The sequence below is a fragment of the Dipodomys spectabilis genome, unplaced genomic scaffold, assembly GCF_019054845.1.
Source record: "Dipodomys spectabilis isolate Male_0828 unplaced genomic scaffold, ASM1905484v1 ptg000009l, whole genome shotgun sequence".
Classification (NCBI taxonomy): domain Eukaryota; kingdom Metazoa; phylum Chordata; class Mammalia; order Rodentia; family Heteromyidae; genus Dipodomys; species Dipodomys spectabilis.
In genome coordinates, this window is record NW_024870686.1 from 31,107,343 (window position 1) to 31,127,693 (window position 20,351).

Below are 20,351 nucleotides of genomic sequence, written 5' to 3' on the forward strand. Positions count from 1 at the left end.
ACTAGCCCCCTTTACAGTAATATCTTTCCCTAGCTTTACTAAACCTACTGGAGTGACTTAAATTATAACTTAATAACCTAAACACTCTCCTTCAATCTTTTTTAAGGGGAATCTTTCCTTTGTAGTCAGCTAAATGGATTTCTATCCATTATGATGCTTTTGCACACATTTTCCAGCCCTGTGCATACTAACCAAAATCTCCTTCTCTTCTTGGATGGCATAAGCAGAAGCAAATGTCTGTTTCCAAGCTCAGAAAATGACCAATTGTCTGTGTGTAGACCACATAGGCTGGTTGCTTTCACTAGACATCTGTTTTCTTGATGTCCCTCCTCCCTGCTCCCAATACCTCTCACTTCTGGGGATGGGAGGAGAAAAGTGAGCAGCATGCAGAAGCCAGTCCTGATCAGTGGACCAGCTCTTCCATCTGACTTCCCAGCCCCTCTGGAAATAGCACAGAGCACGCTACTAATTGAGGCGTTCTAAATATATGGCGCGACAAGACAGCCTGGGCCGCAGATGGAAGGTGGCGGCAGCTCACACTGGTTTTCACAAACCAACATATTTGAGAGAACGAAGGGAAAAGAGACAGGCTGAAAAAATAAAATAAAAATGCATTGTTGACAATAGGGTCTTTTTTGGAAAGGCAAGAAGAGGAGTTCTATTCTCTTTCCTCCTTCCATTTAAAGTTTTCATTTCAGTGCATGGAGTACTGAAAACGGCTTCAAGAATGCATTGTGAGATGCCATGGGGAAAGGGACTCCCACAGAGAACAGGAGATGCTAGTTCTGCCAAACTGATGTTTATGAGACACAGGGATGTAGAGCCAATGTTGTGGGCAGGGGTAACTGGTAAACCTCCCTGCTTAGGGCTGCATGCTGACGGTTCTGTCCAGTGGAGTTTGGGGAACAGTGAAACTCTGCAAACTCACAGGCTGCTCATCACCTTCTTATAAACCCAGTGTTAGTACTTAGGATAAAGACTGGCCAAGACTAAGCAGTGACTTCTAATTTTATTTTTCTCTCCAGTAGGAATGCTGTAGGACACACTCCTGAAATTGTCTGTCCCAACTGCCCCAATCTGTCATGTTTGGAGAGTCAAATAGTTTTCTATTTAGTCATGGAAATACAATCAGAAAATTTTTATCTTATTATAAAATATAAAGAGGACAGATTTTCACAGAAAAATTTCTGGAAAACAGAGCATCTTTGCAATCCCACCACATAGGAAAAAACTAGGCAGGAGACATGGCTCAAGTAGTAGAGTGCCAACCATGCGCAAAAAAGCCACGTAAGAATATGAGGCCCTGAATTAAAGTCCAGGTACCAGCATACATGCATGTTCATGCACACACATGCATGTGCAATGCACACACATACAAACACACACATAAAACTTGTACCTTTTGATATTACTTTGATCCTCTCATTTTCTTTATATAGCTACCAACTTTATAATTATTTTGGTAATTAAAATTACAATGTCACTCACAGTGAGGCATAGCCTCACATTTACTTAATATTTATTGAATAAATGATTTTGAAATGCTGTATCTCACTACACAGATACTGTACAATTTTACCAGTCTCCTATTGTTAAACATCTGGGTAGTTTCTAATTATGATGAACATTTTTTTATATAAATATTCATGGAAATATCTGAGAATAAGCTTTCAGGAATGAAAATGCTGGGAGAAGTTATGAATATTTTGAAAGCTCTTGATAGAAATTACAGTTGAGTCAGTTATATTTCTGTCATGAAATACAAATTTTCATTTAACCCATCTTCACCAATACCTTATACATTTATTGTTTTAAATGGTGGCAATTTAATATTCAACTTTGTTTTAATTTTTTACCTACAACTCCAATATGAAAAATTCAACACAGGATTCACTTTGACTTCATGTTTATACCAGCTATCTGAATCTTTTCTTGGTAACCTGCTCATTTCTTTCACTTATTTGTCTTTCATGATATTTATCTGGGTTTTTTTGTTGTTGTTGTTTTGTTTTTTTTTTGTTATCTGGGTTTTAATTTAAACAAGAACTTGTATCACGCACATGACACAAGTGTATCTATCAAACAAAATAAGGTCTTTTTACATTTTACTCTTGGCCCTTCTGTGTTACCAAGTAATTTGTAAAGCACATCATGACTCAATAGTTTTGGTGCCTAATTGAGAGATACAAAGGCATACTTCTGCATTCCATATACTTAGTATGAGGCCACCAATACTGAAATTTTTTCATGAATTCCAGGTTAAGGTAGTTTGTGGATAGAGGTTACAGAAATTAATGATTTCATTAAACATGGAAGAAAGGCCAAAGTACACTCTGCACTGTTCATAAACTCTACTTACTGACCATAAACATATTTATAATTGAAGGATCTTTAGCCACAGACTTGAAAAACATGAATACTATATTTACTCTGAAGCCTTATGTTGGTAAGTGGTGACACTCTTTTACAAAATATCTAGAAATTTATAGGGCGTAGGTAACAAAACACTAACTCTACGAGAACTCTGAAAGCTCCTTCACAGAGAAGCTAATGATGCAGTGGGACAGCACACAGCTCACATTCTAGGGCCAACTGACAGAACTTTGGCTGTGCCTGGCACATCGTAGGATGCAGCAGATGTTTGCTGAATATGTATCCCAGGTTGGTAAACACTGTGTCTTCAGGTTCTGGCACAATGACCCTTCTGTCCTGATTCAGACAGTCTTTGCTGCCTATCAGCTGGTGTCTAGTCTGAACCCCAAAGTTCTCTCCATGTCTGACCATTACAATCGATACAATCTACACTGCTGAGCTTGCCTGTCTACTGATGCCAATTCTTGCCCATATCACTGATCCTAATGCTCTCATCTGACTTGAGTTTTGCCCCAAAGGCTTTCATAGTAATGGCACAGTCCACTTCAACACCATCTGAAGGCCCAGCTGTGTTTTGGGCTTAAAGCTGTTTCATCTCATCAGCTCAACTCCTAGTCTTCTATGCCCACAGCCACTGGCCCAACAACGGCGTGCATGCTTCCACTTACTGTTCTGAAATGTTTGGCCTCCAAAGAGGGATAACATATTGGAAAAATTATTGCCAAGTTGGAAATTCATCTTTGTGGGAGTCAGCTGTGTATGATAAATAGGTTTGTCATACTTGGTTAATCCGGCCATAAAATTAAGATTTGGGCCTTCCTTCCTTCCTGTAGTCCTTGCCCAACCTCCACCAGTGATGACCCACAAACCAGATAATTTAGTACTTACGTAAGTGAGAAAAAGATCTGGTATCAATAAATACCATAGCTGCCTTAAACTCTTTCTAGAAGAAGCCATCATATAAATATGTTCATTAGCTTGAGAGGCGTTTATGTAATTCTTAGGATATATCATTTAAATGTAAAGTATTAACATCTCCTGAGTATCTCTCTCTTATCCTGCTATCCTTCCTGGAGTCCTTTGGACACCTCAATATTTTTTAAACTTTTAAATTAGTTTTCAAGCTTCTACTCTTTTTCTTGTCACTTTTCTTAAGGATATAGATTGTATCTTTTTTATTTTAATCAATTAATTTCTGAGATACAACTGATATACAGTTTACTATTCAAAGTATGTAAACAGACTTCTTTTAGAGTCATGTGTACATCCTATACTCTAATTTTAGAGCACTTCATATCTTCTCAAAGAAACTCTGTGTCCATTAGCAAGTATTCCTGTCCATACCCTGGAGTCCTATTAGCCATCAATCTACTCTCTGTCCCTCTAAAATTCCTATTCTCAACATTTCTTATGAGTAGAATTATACAGTATGTGGCCTTTTATCTCTAGTCTCTTCCAGTTAACAAGGGCCATTTTCAAGGGCCATTCATGTTGTACCAAACATCAATCATTTCTTTCTAGGGCTTCATAATGTTTGTTTGGCCTGGATACATTTGCCATCTTTGATCAGTTTTTTACTAATGGGAACCTGAGTGATTTGTCTTATGAACAATGCTACTATGGACATTTAGACACAGGTTTCTGGTGAGTGTATGTTTTCATTTCTCACGGTGTTTACCTAGTAGAACTGTCAAGCTACATAATCATTCTGTCTTTGACACTTTAAAGAACTGATGGACTGTTTTGTAAACCTCCTTCCACTTTAACTCACTCAAATATACCTTCTACCCTCCCATCACAGTGACCCAACCAGAAAGCAAATCTAATATGACATTTACAAAGGCTCATGTTTCTACATGGTCCATAGAGTAAAGTCAAAATACTCAGATAGCATATAAACCCTTAACACTAGATTCCAAACCCTTGTCCTGCCTTTCACAAAAAAAGATTCCACATCCAGGTTCTGTGAGCCCCAGCCAGCAGAGCTGGACCTTAACAACAGAGCAGAGCTGCATGGTTGTTCTTCCCACTCCTCTTCTCCCTTTTCTCTCAGCTTTGGGGGTAGGACCAGCCACAGAGTTCCCAGGACCCAGTACAAAATAAAAATGTGTGGCCATTACTCAAACATGATCAGGGAATGGCTGAGTGTTGATTCTTCCACAGGCTCTGATAAAGGGCTTGGCAGTTGGATTCCTGCCCACTGGAAAGAATCCAAAGTTGGGCAACTTGTTTTCACCATCGCCACTGGATGCATATACCCTACACAGTGTAGCCACAGGCCGCTTACTTGCATTGAAGCCTCTTAGAGCCAGGGTCAGAATGCAATGTTTCCTTATAGGAAACTAGAGCACCATCAAACCAATTTGAGACTGGGGGTGGGGGTAAGGGGGAGGTGAGGTGGGTGAGGCTCCAATAGCACACAGGACTGCTCGCGCCTGAAGGACGCCGAAAGGCCTGGTGCTCCTTTCATGAGAGCCTGTTCCTGAGTTCCCTGAAGGCCCTGGCTGAGAATCCTGGCATCCTTCCAGTCCTGCTCCTCCGAGTCCCCACAACTATCCCCCAAACACCCCACTCTGCGGAGATCTCCAGATGTGGGGATCAAGTGTCTGGAAATGTACCACAATGTGTGTCTCAACATCTCTACCCACATCAGCAGGTGGCTGGTAAGTTTCTGTCCGCTGCAGCCCCAGGTACATTGTACACTGGTGGATTGTTCCTTGTTGCTCAACTCCTGATCTGACACCTGTGACTAGATAAGCATGAACAAAATGGTCATAGTGTCCCCTGTGGGTCATTTGGTCATACCCCAATCAATGGAGGTCCAGAACCCAGAAGCTCTGGGATAGTCAGTGCCACCTGCTATTAAGTTTTAATAGTCACCTCCATGTCCCCTTGCTTTAAGGCCCATCAAGGTTTGCCCTCTCTTAGTCTATTTGCACTGCTACAACACAATACCCGAGGTTGGGTAACTTGTAGAACAGGAAATTATTTCCTTGTAATTCTGGGAAATCAATGGGAAGTTCAAAGTCAAGATGTAGTGTCTGTGGAAGATGAATCCTGCATGCTCAGAAGTGGAGTAGGCAACTCACACTGCACAAAGCCTCTTTCACAGGCTGTAATTCCCCTCACAAGCTACCATACCTCCTCTGGTATGGCAGCTGAGGACCTTTAATACCAGCTCCTTGAAAGCCAGAGATCAGAAGATCACATCTCAACCAACGAGCTTGACACAAATGTTTGCTTGTAATCACAGCTATGTGGGGATATACATAGGATTCTGGACTGAGGCGGATATGGGGCAAAATGTTCAAGGCCCTCTCTGAATAATAAATAAAGCAATACAGAGCTTAGTAAGTATAAGCCTCTGAGTCTAAACCCCAGTAATACTGAACAACAAAAAAGCCTACAAAAACCAATCAATTCATCAATAAACAATACTGCACTTTGGAGGGACACAGTCAAACCATAACTGCATCAAAGCTTTAACTGTCTTGCAGATTGGGGCTTAGCTCCATCTCACCCCTAAAGAGAGTATTTGGCCTAGGACTCCTCTGGCCACACTATTCACCCCACAGGAGCTGCAGAAGGTGGGAGGGGGGAGGTGCACAGGATGGGGACAGACCAGAGTGTGACCCATGGAGACAGCAGACACTAACAGCTCTCAGAAGAGTCCTGCCGTCAGATGCTTGGATTGCAGAAGAGGAAGAGTTCAGATATGGTTCAGTGTATGGACTGATGTCAAATGTGTGTCCAAATGCTCTCCTGAAAACCACGAAATCCAAGCCAAATGTTGTGTCACTGAGTTTCCAATACTAGTGTGTGCATCCTCGACCGAAGGAAGAACTCAAGCACACCCACTGAGAAGGGAGTTTTGTGTGTATGTGAGGAGGCAAACACTGAGATGTCCTGAGGCCAGGGCCTGATCATACTCCATTTTCTTTGCTCACACAGACGGTTGTCAAAGATGAATGCAATCATGGAAGAACCCAATGCAAACACCAGAGCCACCCTGGCAGATACTGCTCTCCCTGGCTCTTAGAGACAAGTACTTACATCATGTAGATGGTAATTTAGATGGGCCTAAGTAGACATTCTCCCTCTGCAGACTTTGCAGAAGTGCGAGCAGCCACCACAGGCAGATCAGACCTTACCGGTCATCTCTCTGAATCTCTCCTGCTACAGAATAGGTGCCAGTTCATCTACCAAAAGGCAGGTGACTCCTACTGGGTTACACTGAAGAATGGATAGCGAGGGGTTCCTCAGAGATGGTGGCTTAGCAAAAGAGTTAGCGGTGCTTTGTCTCTGCAGATGAGAGGCTGGCGGCTATCAAGGGGGTATATATCAAGTGTGTTACTGATGGAGCAAGTGAAGTCTAACAGAGTCTAAGGGTGAGTCACACAGTGCTAATGCCACCAAGCCACCCACTTCATAGTGAGCTTTAAGCTGTATAGAGTGGTTGTCATCTTGCCACATCTCACAGAGTTTTGTTATTAATTTTTCTTTCCTTTCTTTTGAGGTAGAATACTGTTATAGATGCCAAATTGGCCTTATATTTTCTGTAGAGCCCAGCTGTCCTCCAATTCATGATCCTCCTACCTCAGCCTCCCGAGTGCTGGGATCAGAGGCATGCACCACCAAGACTGGCCTTATTATTTCTTTAAGCACAAAGAATCACCATCTTTATCATACTAGTTTAAGGTTCAGTAAATCTGTTGCCTTCATTCAGAATTCTCAGTGTGTGGAGCACTCCTGCTTCTAAAATTCTTCTCCTCAGACTTGAGCTAAATTGCTCTACTTTTTGTACTAATGAAACCTCACGCACAAATCAAAACCATGCTCTCTGAGATAATGTCTAAAAATGTGAATAAATTATTTTAATGAGATAGTACTTAATGCTTGCCCTAGCTCATCATGAAGGAATGGTCTCAAATTGGGCCTTTTCCATTTACAACTTTCACCATCACAAGGTCTGGACCATAGAGCAGCAAGTAAGATTGGAATTCAGTCCAGCCAGCTACCTCTCTGAACCAAGAATCACAATCTATAACATCAGGATCTGGTGTTTGTGAGGCAGGTGCTCTACCCCTTTAGCCATGCCTCCAGTCCTTTTAGCTATCTCTCAACTAGGGTCTTACGCTTTTGCCCAGGGTTTTCTCTGACCAAGATTCTCCACAGTCTTCCTCCTATGATTTGGGGATTTATAGGCAGATACCCTCACACAGGATCTTACTTTTTGCCCTAGCTGGCCCTGAACCATAATTTTTCTAAATCTACCTCCTAAGTATCTGAGATTATAGTTATAAGCCGCTGTCCTCTGCCAATGGCAGAATTCTTGTAATGACAAGAATCCTATTTTGTTCTGTAATGTCAGTATTTTCCAAGTTCCTCGTCTTATTGAACTTAATTCTATCTATCTGCTCCTTCTTCCATCTGGCAGACCTTTTCAAAACACATACTTCCTGTGACAATAGAAGACGTCATCCAAAAGTCCCTTCTAACCCACAGATGAGAAGTTAAAAATTAAATCACTATCAACCATGCATAATGCTTTGTCTTTATTTACTTGTCACGTGAGAACATTGGATTAGGTTTATGCTCTATCTGGAAGTGTATGTGGGCTGATCTGCCCCAAACACCAGCCATGTACAACCCATGAAAGCAACATGGGGTAGCTGTTGCTGAGAATATCTCCGACAGAAATCCAGTGCCACTGCAGAGCAAATCAAATAGGGACACAGGGCTGGTGCCACTGCTGATGGAGAGCAATGGGCCTTGTGACAAGGCACTGTACACAGACACGCACACCACGATTGCAAAAACCCGACAATAACAAGGGCAAATATGCGAAAAGGCAAGCATTGATTTGTAATCAAGTGCTTTTCCAAATCGCTTTCTACCCAGGCCGCTCTCTCACACCTACTACTCCAGGGACAGAGGCAAACAGGGAGGGTTGTTTTATTTTCTAAAAAATGTTTGGTGATCTTCCCTTGGAGTCAACTAGGAAGATAGTGCATGTGGAAATTTGTCACATACAGAAAAGCGCTGTAAGGTTTGATATTACCTCATCAGTATATTTTGAAATCTTGAGTGCTTAGCATACACAAACACTACACAAATTACTGCTGAAGGCTCTGCATATTTTTTCTTTTAATCTCATGGAAAATGAGGGTCAAGAAAATCTACACACTGAAATATTTCCTTACCTGGCTCCTGGTATGTGAAAAACAGTGCCACATTAAAACTGCATGAATTTGTGGTCCCATGGAAAGTGGAAAGACCCCACGCCAAAAAAGTGCCCAAGAGAGCAGGCTTCACGAGCAGCCAGAGGGGTTGTGATGAGAGAAGAATTTGCCTGGAAGACCGTGGGCCAGTTTCATAACAAAGGAGGAAGTGGGTTAGGACACAGGTATACTTCTGGGCAAGTTGAAGTTAATTCTGCCCCCAAATCGGGAATGGAGGTAGATATCTTTGAAGGCCACCATTTCGTCCAAATTATTAGCTGAAGTTGGGCATGGTGGCACAAGCCTGTAATCCCAGCAGATACTCAGGAGGCCAGCCCAGGGAGAGGTAGTAGTGATACCCTATCTCTAAAACAAAATAAAAACGCAGTGTTAAGGAAGGGATCGTACTGAGAGAGAGGAGGAAGAATGATGAATGGGGTGACATTGATCAAGACGTATTGTAGTATAAATTGACGTGCTGAATGATAACCCCTTTGTACAACTACTTAAAGAAAATAAAAATGTAACTGATAAAAAGTACTATGTCTGTGGGCATAGCTTGAATGGTAGAGAGCTTGCCTAACATATGCAAGGCCAAAGGTTCATTTCCCATCGCTGCAAAAAAGTTATTAGCTGATTTTTGAGCCAGCAATGATATGTAATTTAATGAAAAGATAATGAGTTCTCTTTAAAAAAAATCAGACAACCGTAATGTCAGGTTGTCTTGTGCCCATTTGTTTTATTTCTGTGTGCTCTGACAATCTGTACAATACAATGAGGTGGTACCCTGGGAAAAGACTTGCTGGATTAAAATCCTGGATTTGGGTTAGGCACTGAGGCTCATGATTGTAATACAATCTGTTTAGAAGGAAGGGATCATGATTGAAGGCCAGCCTCAGAAAATAATTAGCAAGAATCATGGCAACCACTAAGCTGAGCATGCTGGAACACATCTCCCATTCCTGCAATGCAGCAGACATACATAGAAGGATTTCCGTCCAGGTTGACCCAGGCAAAAATGCAAGATCCAAATGAAAAAATTCAGCACAAACAAGTGTGTGGGACACGGCCCAAGTGTAACATATGCCTAGCAGGCACTAGGCCCTGAGTTCAAACCTTAGTATCACAATCAGGCAAATCAACCAACCAACCAACCAATCAATCCTGCCTCTGCCACTAGCTTGGCCAAGCAACAGGTTTTTAATGAATTTATAGCTCTATATCTTTATTCCTTGGGGAGAAGTGAGTGGAAGTTTTGCCAGCAGGCCTGCCTGCCTGGGAATTGGTAAGCATTCTGCTCTGTTCCTTCGAGGTCTGATAGCCAGTTCAGTTCCTAAAAATCCCCAGGAGAAGAGAGAATGAAAATCGCCTCTCAGTCTGTTGGGGTCTGAAAGTATTACATGTGTATTTTGTTTTCTTCTGTTTATATTTATGTTTGTATGTGTGTATGAATATACTTATCATGCCATACTTGGAGCTTGAACTCAGGGCTTGGACTCTGTCTTGAGCTTTGTGAGCTCAAGGCTGGCATTCTACCACTTGAGTCAAGCACCACTTTTCACTTTTAAAAAAAAATGTTGGTAGTTACTTGGAGACAAGTCACTTCAAACCCCAGCCCTCAGATCTCATCCTCCCTGAGTAGCTGGGATTACAGGTGTGACCTCATCCTCCCTGAGTAGCTAGGATTACAGGTATGAGCCTCTAAGAGCCAAGCTGCTTCTGACACTCAGCCTCTGCCAAGGAACAACGAAACTGCCCTTAATGTCCACTTCCACGAGCAAGTGAAAACACATGTTTCTGCAAAGTAAGAAAACCCAAGGACACTGGCTCCCATAAGGCTTGATATGGGGCCTTTCCCCATAGCCAATTGCTGGTCTCAGATGGAATCTGCCTGGGCTTGGGGAAGGCCTGGGAAGGGAGGTTGTGTGTGTGGGGGGGGGGGGGGTACCCCAGACCTGATGCCTCTTCTCTGACCTCCCCCCCCCACCAATTTACAAACATGCCAACCTTCTATGAAGTCCGAGGCGGTGTACGCTCGCTGATTTGGGGCGCTCTCCGCAGGGTTGTTCAGGCTCTCCAGGGCCGACTCGATGGCTTCCACCAGCTCGTCTCGCTTGTCCTTTCTCACGGGCTTCTCCTCGGGGTGGCGGGTCAGGCCGGTTTCCAGCTGGTACACCTTCTGCAGGGTGAAGCTCTCGAAAGGCACGGCGGCGTACTCGGTGGCCAGCTTCACCCCGGTCTGCACCTCCGCTTTGCTCACCTGGGCGCGCAGGAAGGCCAGCAGGTCGGCCTGGGCTGGGGGTGCGGGAGGGCCCGGGGCCGGGTGCAGGCCTGCGGCCTCGCTGGCCTGCTCCTGGCCGGTCCGGAGCTGCGCGCTGCGGGCCTGGAGCTCGTCCTTGAGCTGGGCGATCTGTCTCTTGAGGCTGCTGACGTAGTTGCGGTGCTGCTCCTCGCGCTCCTGCAGCACGGCCTGGTAGCTTTCTTTGCCCGTGGGGCCATTGGCCCGGGGGAGCCCCAAGGCCTGCTCCTCGTCACCTTTCGGGGTGCATGCCAACATGTAGAGGACCGAAACGGTGCAGCAGAGCAGCACCAGGAGCACGGCCACGCGAGAGATCCAGCCCAGCAGCCCGCGGCGGACCATGGTCACTCAGGGGAGGGCCATGCGTCCAGACCACGTGGCATCGCGGCCCCCGACCCCGGCAAGGGCTCCCCCGTCTAGACCACCGGCAGCGTGCTCCTTCTGTCCATTTCCACCTACACAGGGGCCTGAGCCTCGGCGCTGATCGCCGCGGGAGACAGCGGCTCCGCTCCCACTGGAGGGTCTTCCAGGAGGAAGCAACGCGTCGGGTGGAGGCTCCGACTTCTCCCGTTCATCCACATCGTAGTCCGCTCCCCCTCAAAAGGCTGTAGGACCTGGGGAGACAGAAGATGAAGAAGATAGCACCCCAAGACAATGGGGAGTCGACACCCCCAGCCACTCCCACCCCTGAGGTCTATGCAGGGTGCTCAGAGAGGATGATGAAATATTGGTACCTGTGTGTCCATCGGAACACAAACGTGTATCTGTGCAGAGCAAGGGAGGGAGGAAATGTAGGCGAATGCAAATGATAATTCTTTCTGGGTGGAAGGATTGTAAGTGATCATTCCCCTCTCCTGTGTGTATGTGTGCATGCACGTGTGTGTGTTATAAATTCTCTACCACCACACACACATTTTAATCTAAAAAGAAAAGCAAAATGTTTATGACTTTGAAATTGCAGGCCTTGGACTTCAGCCTCCTGAACAACTCAGATTACAGGCGTGAGCCACTGGACCCCATTTTAATTATTCTTTATAGAGTCTTCATCTAGCCTAGAAATCCTAGATTCTGACCTCATTTCCAGGAGTTCTGTTCTGGTGGCTGATGGGAAGGGGAATCTAGCCAAGTCAATTAGTATCTCTAGGCTCCTTAGAGGACAGAGGTTCGGCTATCATACACTCTGTTCTAAGATGGGTGGTGATGGTCCTGAGCTCACAGGCTTAATCTGAACATTCTATTTCCACACATGGGCATTTTCTCCTCCATCACACTGGAGGTGGGGAGATGTGCCTATTACCCAAACCACTCCAGCTCCAAAATAATTCCTTGCTCCATTTCTCTTAAAAATCCCGCATACAACATTTTCTCTCTAATATTCCTCTAGTATTTTCCTGGGCCTGAGGACTCCCTCTACTATAATTTAGAACAATACACAGTTATTAGAGCTAAGTTTAAAGTGCATGTTTAGCTCTGGAAGCCTCATCTGTCTGATGAAAATCTTGGGATTTGTATAATTACTATAATTCTGTGATTAAAAACATCTCAGCTTTGGTAGCTGGGCACCTTGCTGTTTTTAATGAAATCTATCAGATGAACTCATTATATACAAGTATTAAATTACCAGTGAAGACATGTTATCAAGTTATTCTGCCATTTGAAAGATTTCTGCTTTAAATAGGTTGTCATTAAAGACAAAATAAGGCAATAAAATAAGGTGGAACATTCAGGCACAATTTGTTATGCGGTAGAAACTTAAAATATGCAAACTAGCTCACAGATTTTTAATGGGATTATTGTTATATTTGCATAACAGATTGAAGTCATGTTGGTTAACTAAAGCAATGCATTCAGACTATGGTTAAAGAAAATTGAAATGATAGAATATCATTTTGTTCTGTTCCATAGGTCTGTCTGTTACTCTGGCTTTCAAAGTTCACTAGATAAATGTCAAGGTGACTTGGTATTGATTCAACTCTTAAGGAGGAAAGGAGGAGGGAAAAACATAGATATTTGAGGGAGAATGGACTTTTCCAAAGAAGCAACAAACAGCCAAGAATTGCTGTCAATGAGGGAGCGCTAAATTCTTCCTTTTAGATATTGGAAGGAGAACACTGTAAGTCAGACATAAGCTCTGCATCCTTTAGCAGACATAGCATTTACAAATAAGACCAACAATGTGATCTACAATCACAATAGTAGCTGGTTTTAGTGTTTCTGTAAAGATAATGGAGGATAATATACTGTAGAGACTAGAGCCTAGAAACTAGACCTACAGAAAATTTGAGTCTTTTATTTGACATCCCAGAATGCCATTCTTATTTTTAATCTTTAAAAAATATTATCTTTAGGCAGTTGTACAAACGGTTTGTATTCAACTTGTCACTTTGTGAGTACAATGCATCTTCCATCAATCATTCTCTACCTTCTCTACCAACCCCACCCTTCCCCTCAATTTTACCTAGTTTCATTTTCACCTCTATATACTGAATATTATGACTACATCATTCATTCTCTCCATTTATCTCCCCTTCCTCCTTCTTGACCCCACTTTTCCAGAATGTCATTCTTGAGAGTAGATGTCATTTCCCTAGCTGTCACCTTTAGGAAAGATACTTCGTGGAGATACAACTGGACTGATGGTCAGCTGAGCTGCAGGGGCACTGTACAAGCTCCCTGCAGAAATCAACCAGGCATTTGTAAACTGTTTCCTGATTTGCTCATAAAGAGCAGCAGCATGTAATTACCAAACAATACTAACCACAAGTTAGAGATGACAGTGAAAACACCGCTTTATGAGATCACAGCGGCACTGTGTGACTATTTTTAACCCTTAGAAAAGGAATTTGGATTTTCAGACTAGCTCAGTTTCTTGAGGAGTTAGAAGGAACAGAGAAGAGATGGTGAGGAAGAGGGTGCCCTTGTCAAGAATATATTCGGGGAAGACGAGAGATGCAGCTTTATTTTCTCATTGTTGAGTATCTTTGTGTTGATCAGGCCTCCATCCACTTGGATTTTAAAGCATTCATCCTTACCAACTGCGTTGCCCTACATCTTCCTATTCCTGGCCAACCCCTAAAGAGTGGTGTCATACACCACATCTGAACACTCGAGCTATTGATTGGGCTAAAGAAGACTCACAGCATCGTGGACTTGCTGCCATTTTTATGATCTGAGGACCACTTACAGAATGGACAACAGACATCTCTGCAGCCCTTTTATGAAGGCAAACTGTGGCTGCAAAGCCACATTCTCTAGTACTCATCTGGGTCTGAGCCATTGAACAGGACCAAGAACTCTCCGACTAGAAAAGAATCCTCAGTACAATGCAGCTCCATGTGCCTCAGGTCGGCATAATCCTTTTTAGCAGTACTGGAGATCAAACCCAGGGCTGTGTGCTTGCTAGGCAAGACACATCTCCGGGCTTTCCTCAGAGGCTTTTCACGGCTATAAAGGAATGCTGGAGGAATTTATAGTCTTCTTGAAACTTTAAGGCTGGGGATCTGAAGGACAGAGTTGGCCCACGCAAATGGAGTGGGTATCTAAAGATCCCAAGTAGAAGTGGAGCAACATTCTTGACACCTTAGCCAGATCAGGAGACATCCAGAACATCATCTCTAGACCTCCAAACAATCCAGCAGTGATGCAACAATGGATGTGAGTCAGAGTCCACAGCCACTGCTCTGGGGGTTCTTTGCACCCTTGTATCTAACACATAGGCTTCAAGTTCCTACCATGGTCAGTGTACTTGCCTAAGAAGTCATAGGAAAGAAGTCATAGAAAAAGTCATAGGGAAAAGAAGTCATGGGAAAAGTCAACTAAGCACAGATTCCAACCTTAGTGAGCTCAGGGGCCTGCAATTTAAATCATTTGAGATGTCATTCAAAACAGATAGGAAGTATTCACACCATGTTCCCACCTACCACTGTATGGGAAAGACATAAGAAATAGATCATTGAATAAAATTAACTTCAGACAAATGATACGAGTCATCAGTATTTGTCAGTATTCTCAAGTGGCCACAGAAACTGTCTCTCATTATTTTCAAGTAGAAGTGATCGGAAAACAAGACAAGTCTAAGTTCGATCCAGAACCTATAACTCCACTCTGGTACTGTCAGTGGATACTGAGGTTTCTACAACTAGGCAAGTGCTGTTTGGAAGGCTGTAAATGTTTTACTCTGTAGATCCCAGTAAGCCCACTGGGTCGGTCATAAGAACTGGGTACTATGACAGAGAACTTTCCAGGATATGTCTGCTCATGTCCACAGGCATATAAATCATGGCAGACTTCAGGTTGAGCTCCATGGATGAAAGCTGTCAAGTCAGTGGTAGGCAGAAGGGATGGCAGACGGGGTCAGGGAACATGGCACATTACAACTACGGGCCTTGTGAGTGATAAAGGAAACTAGTCAAGGAACAGCAATAAATTCTACAAGACATCTCCACCCCATGTGCAGGCACAGCCAAGAGATGGAGGAAAGAAATGAGCAGTGTCTTCTGCTTCAGGAAGTGGTAGACCAGAGCCTCAGTAGCGCCGTGCAGGTCAGCTCCACTCTGGCTTATACAGTGAGCTCTTTGACGGCCTTCCAGGGGAAGGATTAGCAAACAGACTTTCAGTGAAAGGGTTCAATGTCTTTATAGAACATGTGGGTCCATATGCCATCCTGGGTGGGTGTGCTGCAAGGATTTTATTCACTTTTCAAATACTCTCCCAAATAGGTATAAAACGAGCACTGTAAACTGCATTGGCATGTTACGGCTTCATTTAGAATCCCCATCCAACTCAGCCTCTCAGTTTAATTCCTGTTGGCAGAGCTTCCAGGATGGCCCCCAACAATTAGCTTCTTGGTGCTCATATCACTGTATGTCTGCTCTACCTGTCCCAGGGGCTTGATGTGAGTCTATGGAAGAAGAGGTGGGATAAAAGAAGGTGAGAATATGGAATACAAAACTGCAGCTTTTGTCTTAGGAGTCCTCTGTCTTGCTCAGCAAGCTGCCATATTGTGAGTACGAGGAAGAAGCCCATATTGAGAGTAATGGGAGCCTCTAGCCAACAGCCAAATAGAAACTGAGACCATGCATCACCTTGGAGAGAGACTTGTCTGGTTTATCACTCCTTCAATGCTGCGGGGGCCACCCAGTGCCACAAAGTACAGGCAGACTTAAAATCCAGGCTGCTTCTACCTTTCCCATTGCTTGTAATTACAACCACTTAGTGAGCATTTGCTCTAGGCCAGACATCAGACTAAGTGTGTTATGAACATTATCTCATTTAATCCTCAAATCAATCCTATGAGCTCAGTCTTATTATCCCCACTCAAGGAAATGGAAACTTAAGAGTGATGTGACCTGCCCAAGGTACACAGCTGGCAAGAAGCCAAGCTAACTCCCAACCCAACTCTGGCTGACTGTAAGTTGCCCTGTCAGCCATTGGCGACACCATGCGACACCCTTGATAATCTGAACTGCTTTGCTTCACCCATCATATGCGATTGTACTGGTTCCTAAACTCAAGGTGTGCTTTTTGTTCATGAGCAATCCCAGTACCTCTACTGTCACTTGAAGCTTTGTTTGTCTAGCAATCTGGGTTCTTTTTTGCATCCCCATGTAGCCATGATTTGCATGTTGACATCTCGCATGGCTGTGCACACTCATGTTCCCCGGATAAAGGATTCCTATGTCAGCTATGAGACTGGCTTTGGCTCTACACTTGGAGCCAGGACAGAATGTCCCTACAACAACTTCAAATGTTTCCAAGCAGAGGGAAGGAGCTTAGAGCACCAGAGCAGCTTTAAGATATCTCAATTGAAAAGCCCCCTGGCAAAGGACATTTTTAATCAACTGAGGATGATCTCTGAATGGAGAAAAGGATTAAATCTCTAGCTATCTAGATGTTCAGTTGTTACAATGCCTTGAGCCATTAGGAGATTTTTGTTTTGTTTTTTTTTTTTCCTGCCAAGTACTGAATTCCCTTCTTTCTTCTACCAGACCATGGAATAGATAGATTCCCATAGCAATAGCCATGCGGTGTGTCTGCTTCACATCCTCCAGGACAGCCAAAGCTAGCAAGTGCTCAATGGTGACTCAGGGAAGGAGCATCTGTGGGGGGTGAAGTCAGGTCCTAAGGTCACTCTACACCCTGCTTCCAGAGAAATGCAGACTGTTTATTATCACGGAGGGGGCTAATGAAAAAATGAACAGTGCTCTGCTCTGCAGCCAACTACCTCCCTGCTAAGCAATAAGCGCAGGGCACAGAGGGCGAGCAGAGTTGCTGAGTGGTGAATCTCAGCAACAAGGTCAGGTCAGATGTGTGCTAGAAGGTGCGGGTGGCACCCAGTGAAATGGGCTTGTGGTCATCTATGGTGTAAGGCAGCCTAGAGAGAAGGAAAACAGCCTCCTCACTTTCCTAAAAGATAAGCCATGGGCCTTGCCATCAGCTAGGAGGGAGAGAAATAATAGGTACCAGAGACCTGAGACTGCCCGAGCAACACAATCTAGAGAGGCCAGTCCATGACTACGTGGAGGCAAAGGGGCTTACTCATCCCAGGAAGTGACCTGGGACCTGTCTGGGTAGCCCTAGGGGGCTCAAGAGTTCTTTTGGAGACTAAGTGGTCGGGCCTCCTGCATTACTTGTGATGTCACCTCAACCCCACGATGATCTTCATGGTGAGCCATCCATCCCTATTCTCCAAGGCCCAGAAATGGGTTCAAGAGGGCTGGTGACTCACGGGAGCAGTGTGATCTGGCATGTCTCCCAAAGTCTGTCTGGTAAAGGAACAGTTCCCAGGCTGGAACTGTTGGAAGATGGTGGAACCTTTATGAAGTAGAGCCGAGTAGAAGGTGTTCAGGTCACTGGAGGGGGGGGGGGGGCATGGCCCCACTGGAACAGTGGGATCCTGGTTCCCCTTTCCCCTTCTCTCTTTTGCATCCAGGTCATGAATTGTGAATGGTTTTGCCACATCACATACTTCCACCATGAGGTATTGTCTCACCACAGGCCCAAAGCCACAAGGTCAGTAGTTCATGGACCTTCCAAACATTTTCCCTTTGCAAACGGATGATCTCAGGTGTTTATTACAATAACAGGAAGCTGACTAACGCGCATGCCCACAGAGCCACAGGGCTCCCAAATCCTAAATCGCCACCATGGTGACCTTCTTCAGCCAGCTGTGCACTTTAGAGAGTAAACAGAACACATGTACACAGAATCAGGAATCAGCTGGCTGGGTAGCCTGGGTCCTGTGAGACAGAGGAAGCTGCATAGCTGATTCCCAATCCCAGAGCAAGGACAAATGGGGCCATCCAAACCAAAGGAGTTCGCACTTCTCTCTGGGGTGGATGTGGACTGGCTTTCCTGGCTGAATGCGGTAAGGGGCTAAGAATGAAATGGCCATACTGAGTCTAGACAAAACAAACTGCCTAACTACTCTCAGTCCTTCTCTTCCTTCCCTACCTATAAGGCAGACATCAGCCCAGAAATGAGGGGCTTTCTTTCAGAAAGTACTGTTTATCTAACAGGACTACAGACTGTGCACACTGTGCAGAATTATTTTAGAAACCCTACCAAGTTAGATCAACAAAGCCTTTTCTTTTTGTGTATTCCAGTACGGAAACAGAACAAAAAAAAAATCTTTAGAAGAATGTAACAAGGGGACTTTAATAATAGATGTGTATGCAGTGCATTGTGATTTTTGATGAAGAACATTCAATACTCTGTACGGAATGGGCTAGAAGCCCAACACACCTAGCCTATCCGTGGGTTCTCCTCGTGACATTCTTTACCCTTGCTTCATTTTCTCACACCTCACACTTACTGGTAATCCACACAAGTTCAACTATCTCTGCTGGGAGGCTAACTGGCTATTAAGGAATTTGTTTAAAACACTTCCAGATGTTATGTCCACAAAGACTATTGGGCAGTAGTGGCTCAGACCTGTAAATCCTAGCTACTTGAGAAGTTGAGATTGGGAGGAAGCTGGGCACAAAAGTTGGGGCCTGTTATCCCCAACTATGATGACCCAACTTAAAAGGAGGCATGTGCCCATGTAAGAATATCCAGCACAAGGGGCTGGGAAGGTAGCTCAGTGGTAGAGTGCTTGCCTTGCATGCCTGAGGCCCTGGGTTCGACTCCTTAGCACCACATAAGCAAAAAAGAAAAAAGCCAGAAGTGGCACTGTGGCTCAAGTGGTAGAGCGCTAACCTTGAGCTGAAAAGCTGAGGGACAGCGCCTAGGCCCAGAGTTCAGGCCCCATGACCGGACTCCCTCCCCCCCCCAAAAAAAAAGAATATCCAGCACAAAGAATGACCACATGCCTGTATTAACAGTCAGAGCACCTACCTAGCAAGCCAAAGGCTGAGTTCAAATTTTGGTATCACCAAAGAGAGAAAGAAGAGAGTGTTACTACAGTAGCTCTCCTATTTGTACACACAGAGATGACACGGAACGCTTATTTAATTCATGTTTGTTTTGCAGTGTAGTACTACTTACAGTCCCCTCTGGCCCACCTTACAATGCCGCATGCTTTCTCTCAACTTCCCCTTCTTAGCTACAACCCAATCTAGCTGCATCTTCCTGTCACTACTGTTACCATGAGCACTTCCCAGATCAAACACTGAGAAGGAGGGCGGTTGACTTCCCAAGCAACCCAGCAACTAGATGGCAAAACTGGGTTTCCAGTGCAGGCCGGGTGTCCTGTGGCCTGTGCCCTTCATCACTGTGCCACGTTTTCTAATGTGCTTTCACAGAGATGAGCATGGTAAAGGGAAGATGTAGACACATGAGGGCTAACCTGGAAATGCACGCTGCCCATTCAAGGCATCATGAGAGGGCATCAGGGAGACCTAGGAGAGGGCTCATAGCCCAGGGTCCTTATATCAAGACAGGGTGTTTAACCTTCAGTCCACAGAATCTAAGCTTTAAAACAAGACAGTCTACCTGACAACAATGGAATTCTATCCTGTGGCTTACATCTGTAATCCTGGCTACTCAGGACCTGGCTGAGCTCTGAGGGTCTCAGTCTTAAGCCAGCCCAGGCAAGAGAGTCTGTGAGACTCTTATCTCCAATTAACCAGCCAAAGTGCAAAGTGAAAGTGTGGCTCCAGTGTTAGAACACTAGCCTTGAGAAAAAAAAAAAAGCTAAGGGATGGTGCATAGGCCCTGAGTTCAAGCTCCAATTCTTATGTTGAGGAAATCAGACAACTGGTGAATCACTCAGTGATCTGTCAGTGCTTAGAACTAAGCTACTTTTCAGAAGTGGTGCTGTGGCTCAAGCAATAGAGCACTTGCCTTGAGCTGAAGAGCTGAGGGACAGTGCCCAAGCCCAGAGTTCAAGCCCCACAACCAACCAAAAAAAAAAAAAGATGTAAGCCACTTTTCAATTAGTGTGAGTCAAAATAAGGACTAAATCACACACACACACACACACACACACACACACACACACACACACACACACACAC

The 20,351-nt window shown here is 44.4% G+C and overlaps 1 protein-coding gene across 3 annotated transcripts in view; it reads right to left on the reverse strand.

Moving 5' to 3' along the window:
* Csgalnact1 (chondroitin sulfate N-acetylgalactosaminyltransferase 1) overlaps window positions 1-20,351 on the reverse strand; it is a 204,307-nt gene that overhangs the window by 47,268 nt on the left and 136,688 nt on the right. For all 3 annotated transcript variants that reach the window (XM_042700213.1, XM_042700220.1, XM_042700208.1), the window contains exon 3: window positions 10,602-11,507. In XM_042700213.1, coding sequence (XP_042556147.1) covers window positions 10,602-11,235 — 634 coding nt within the window. In that variant the 5' untranslated portion in view covers window positions 11,236-11,507. The remainder of the gene's footprint in view (window positions 1-10,601; window positions 11,508-20,351) is intronic.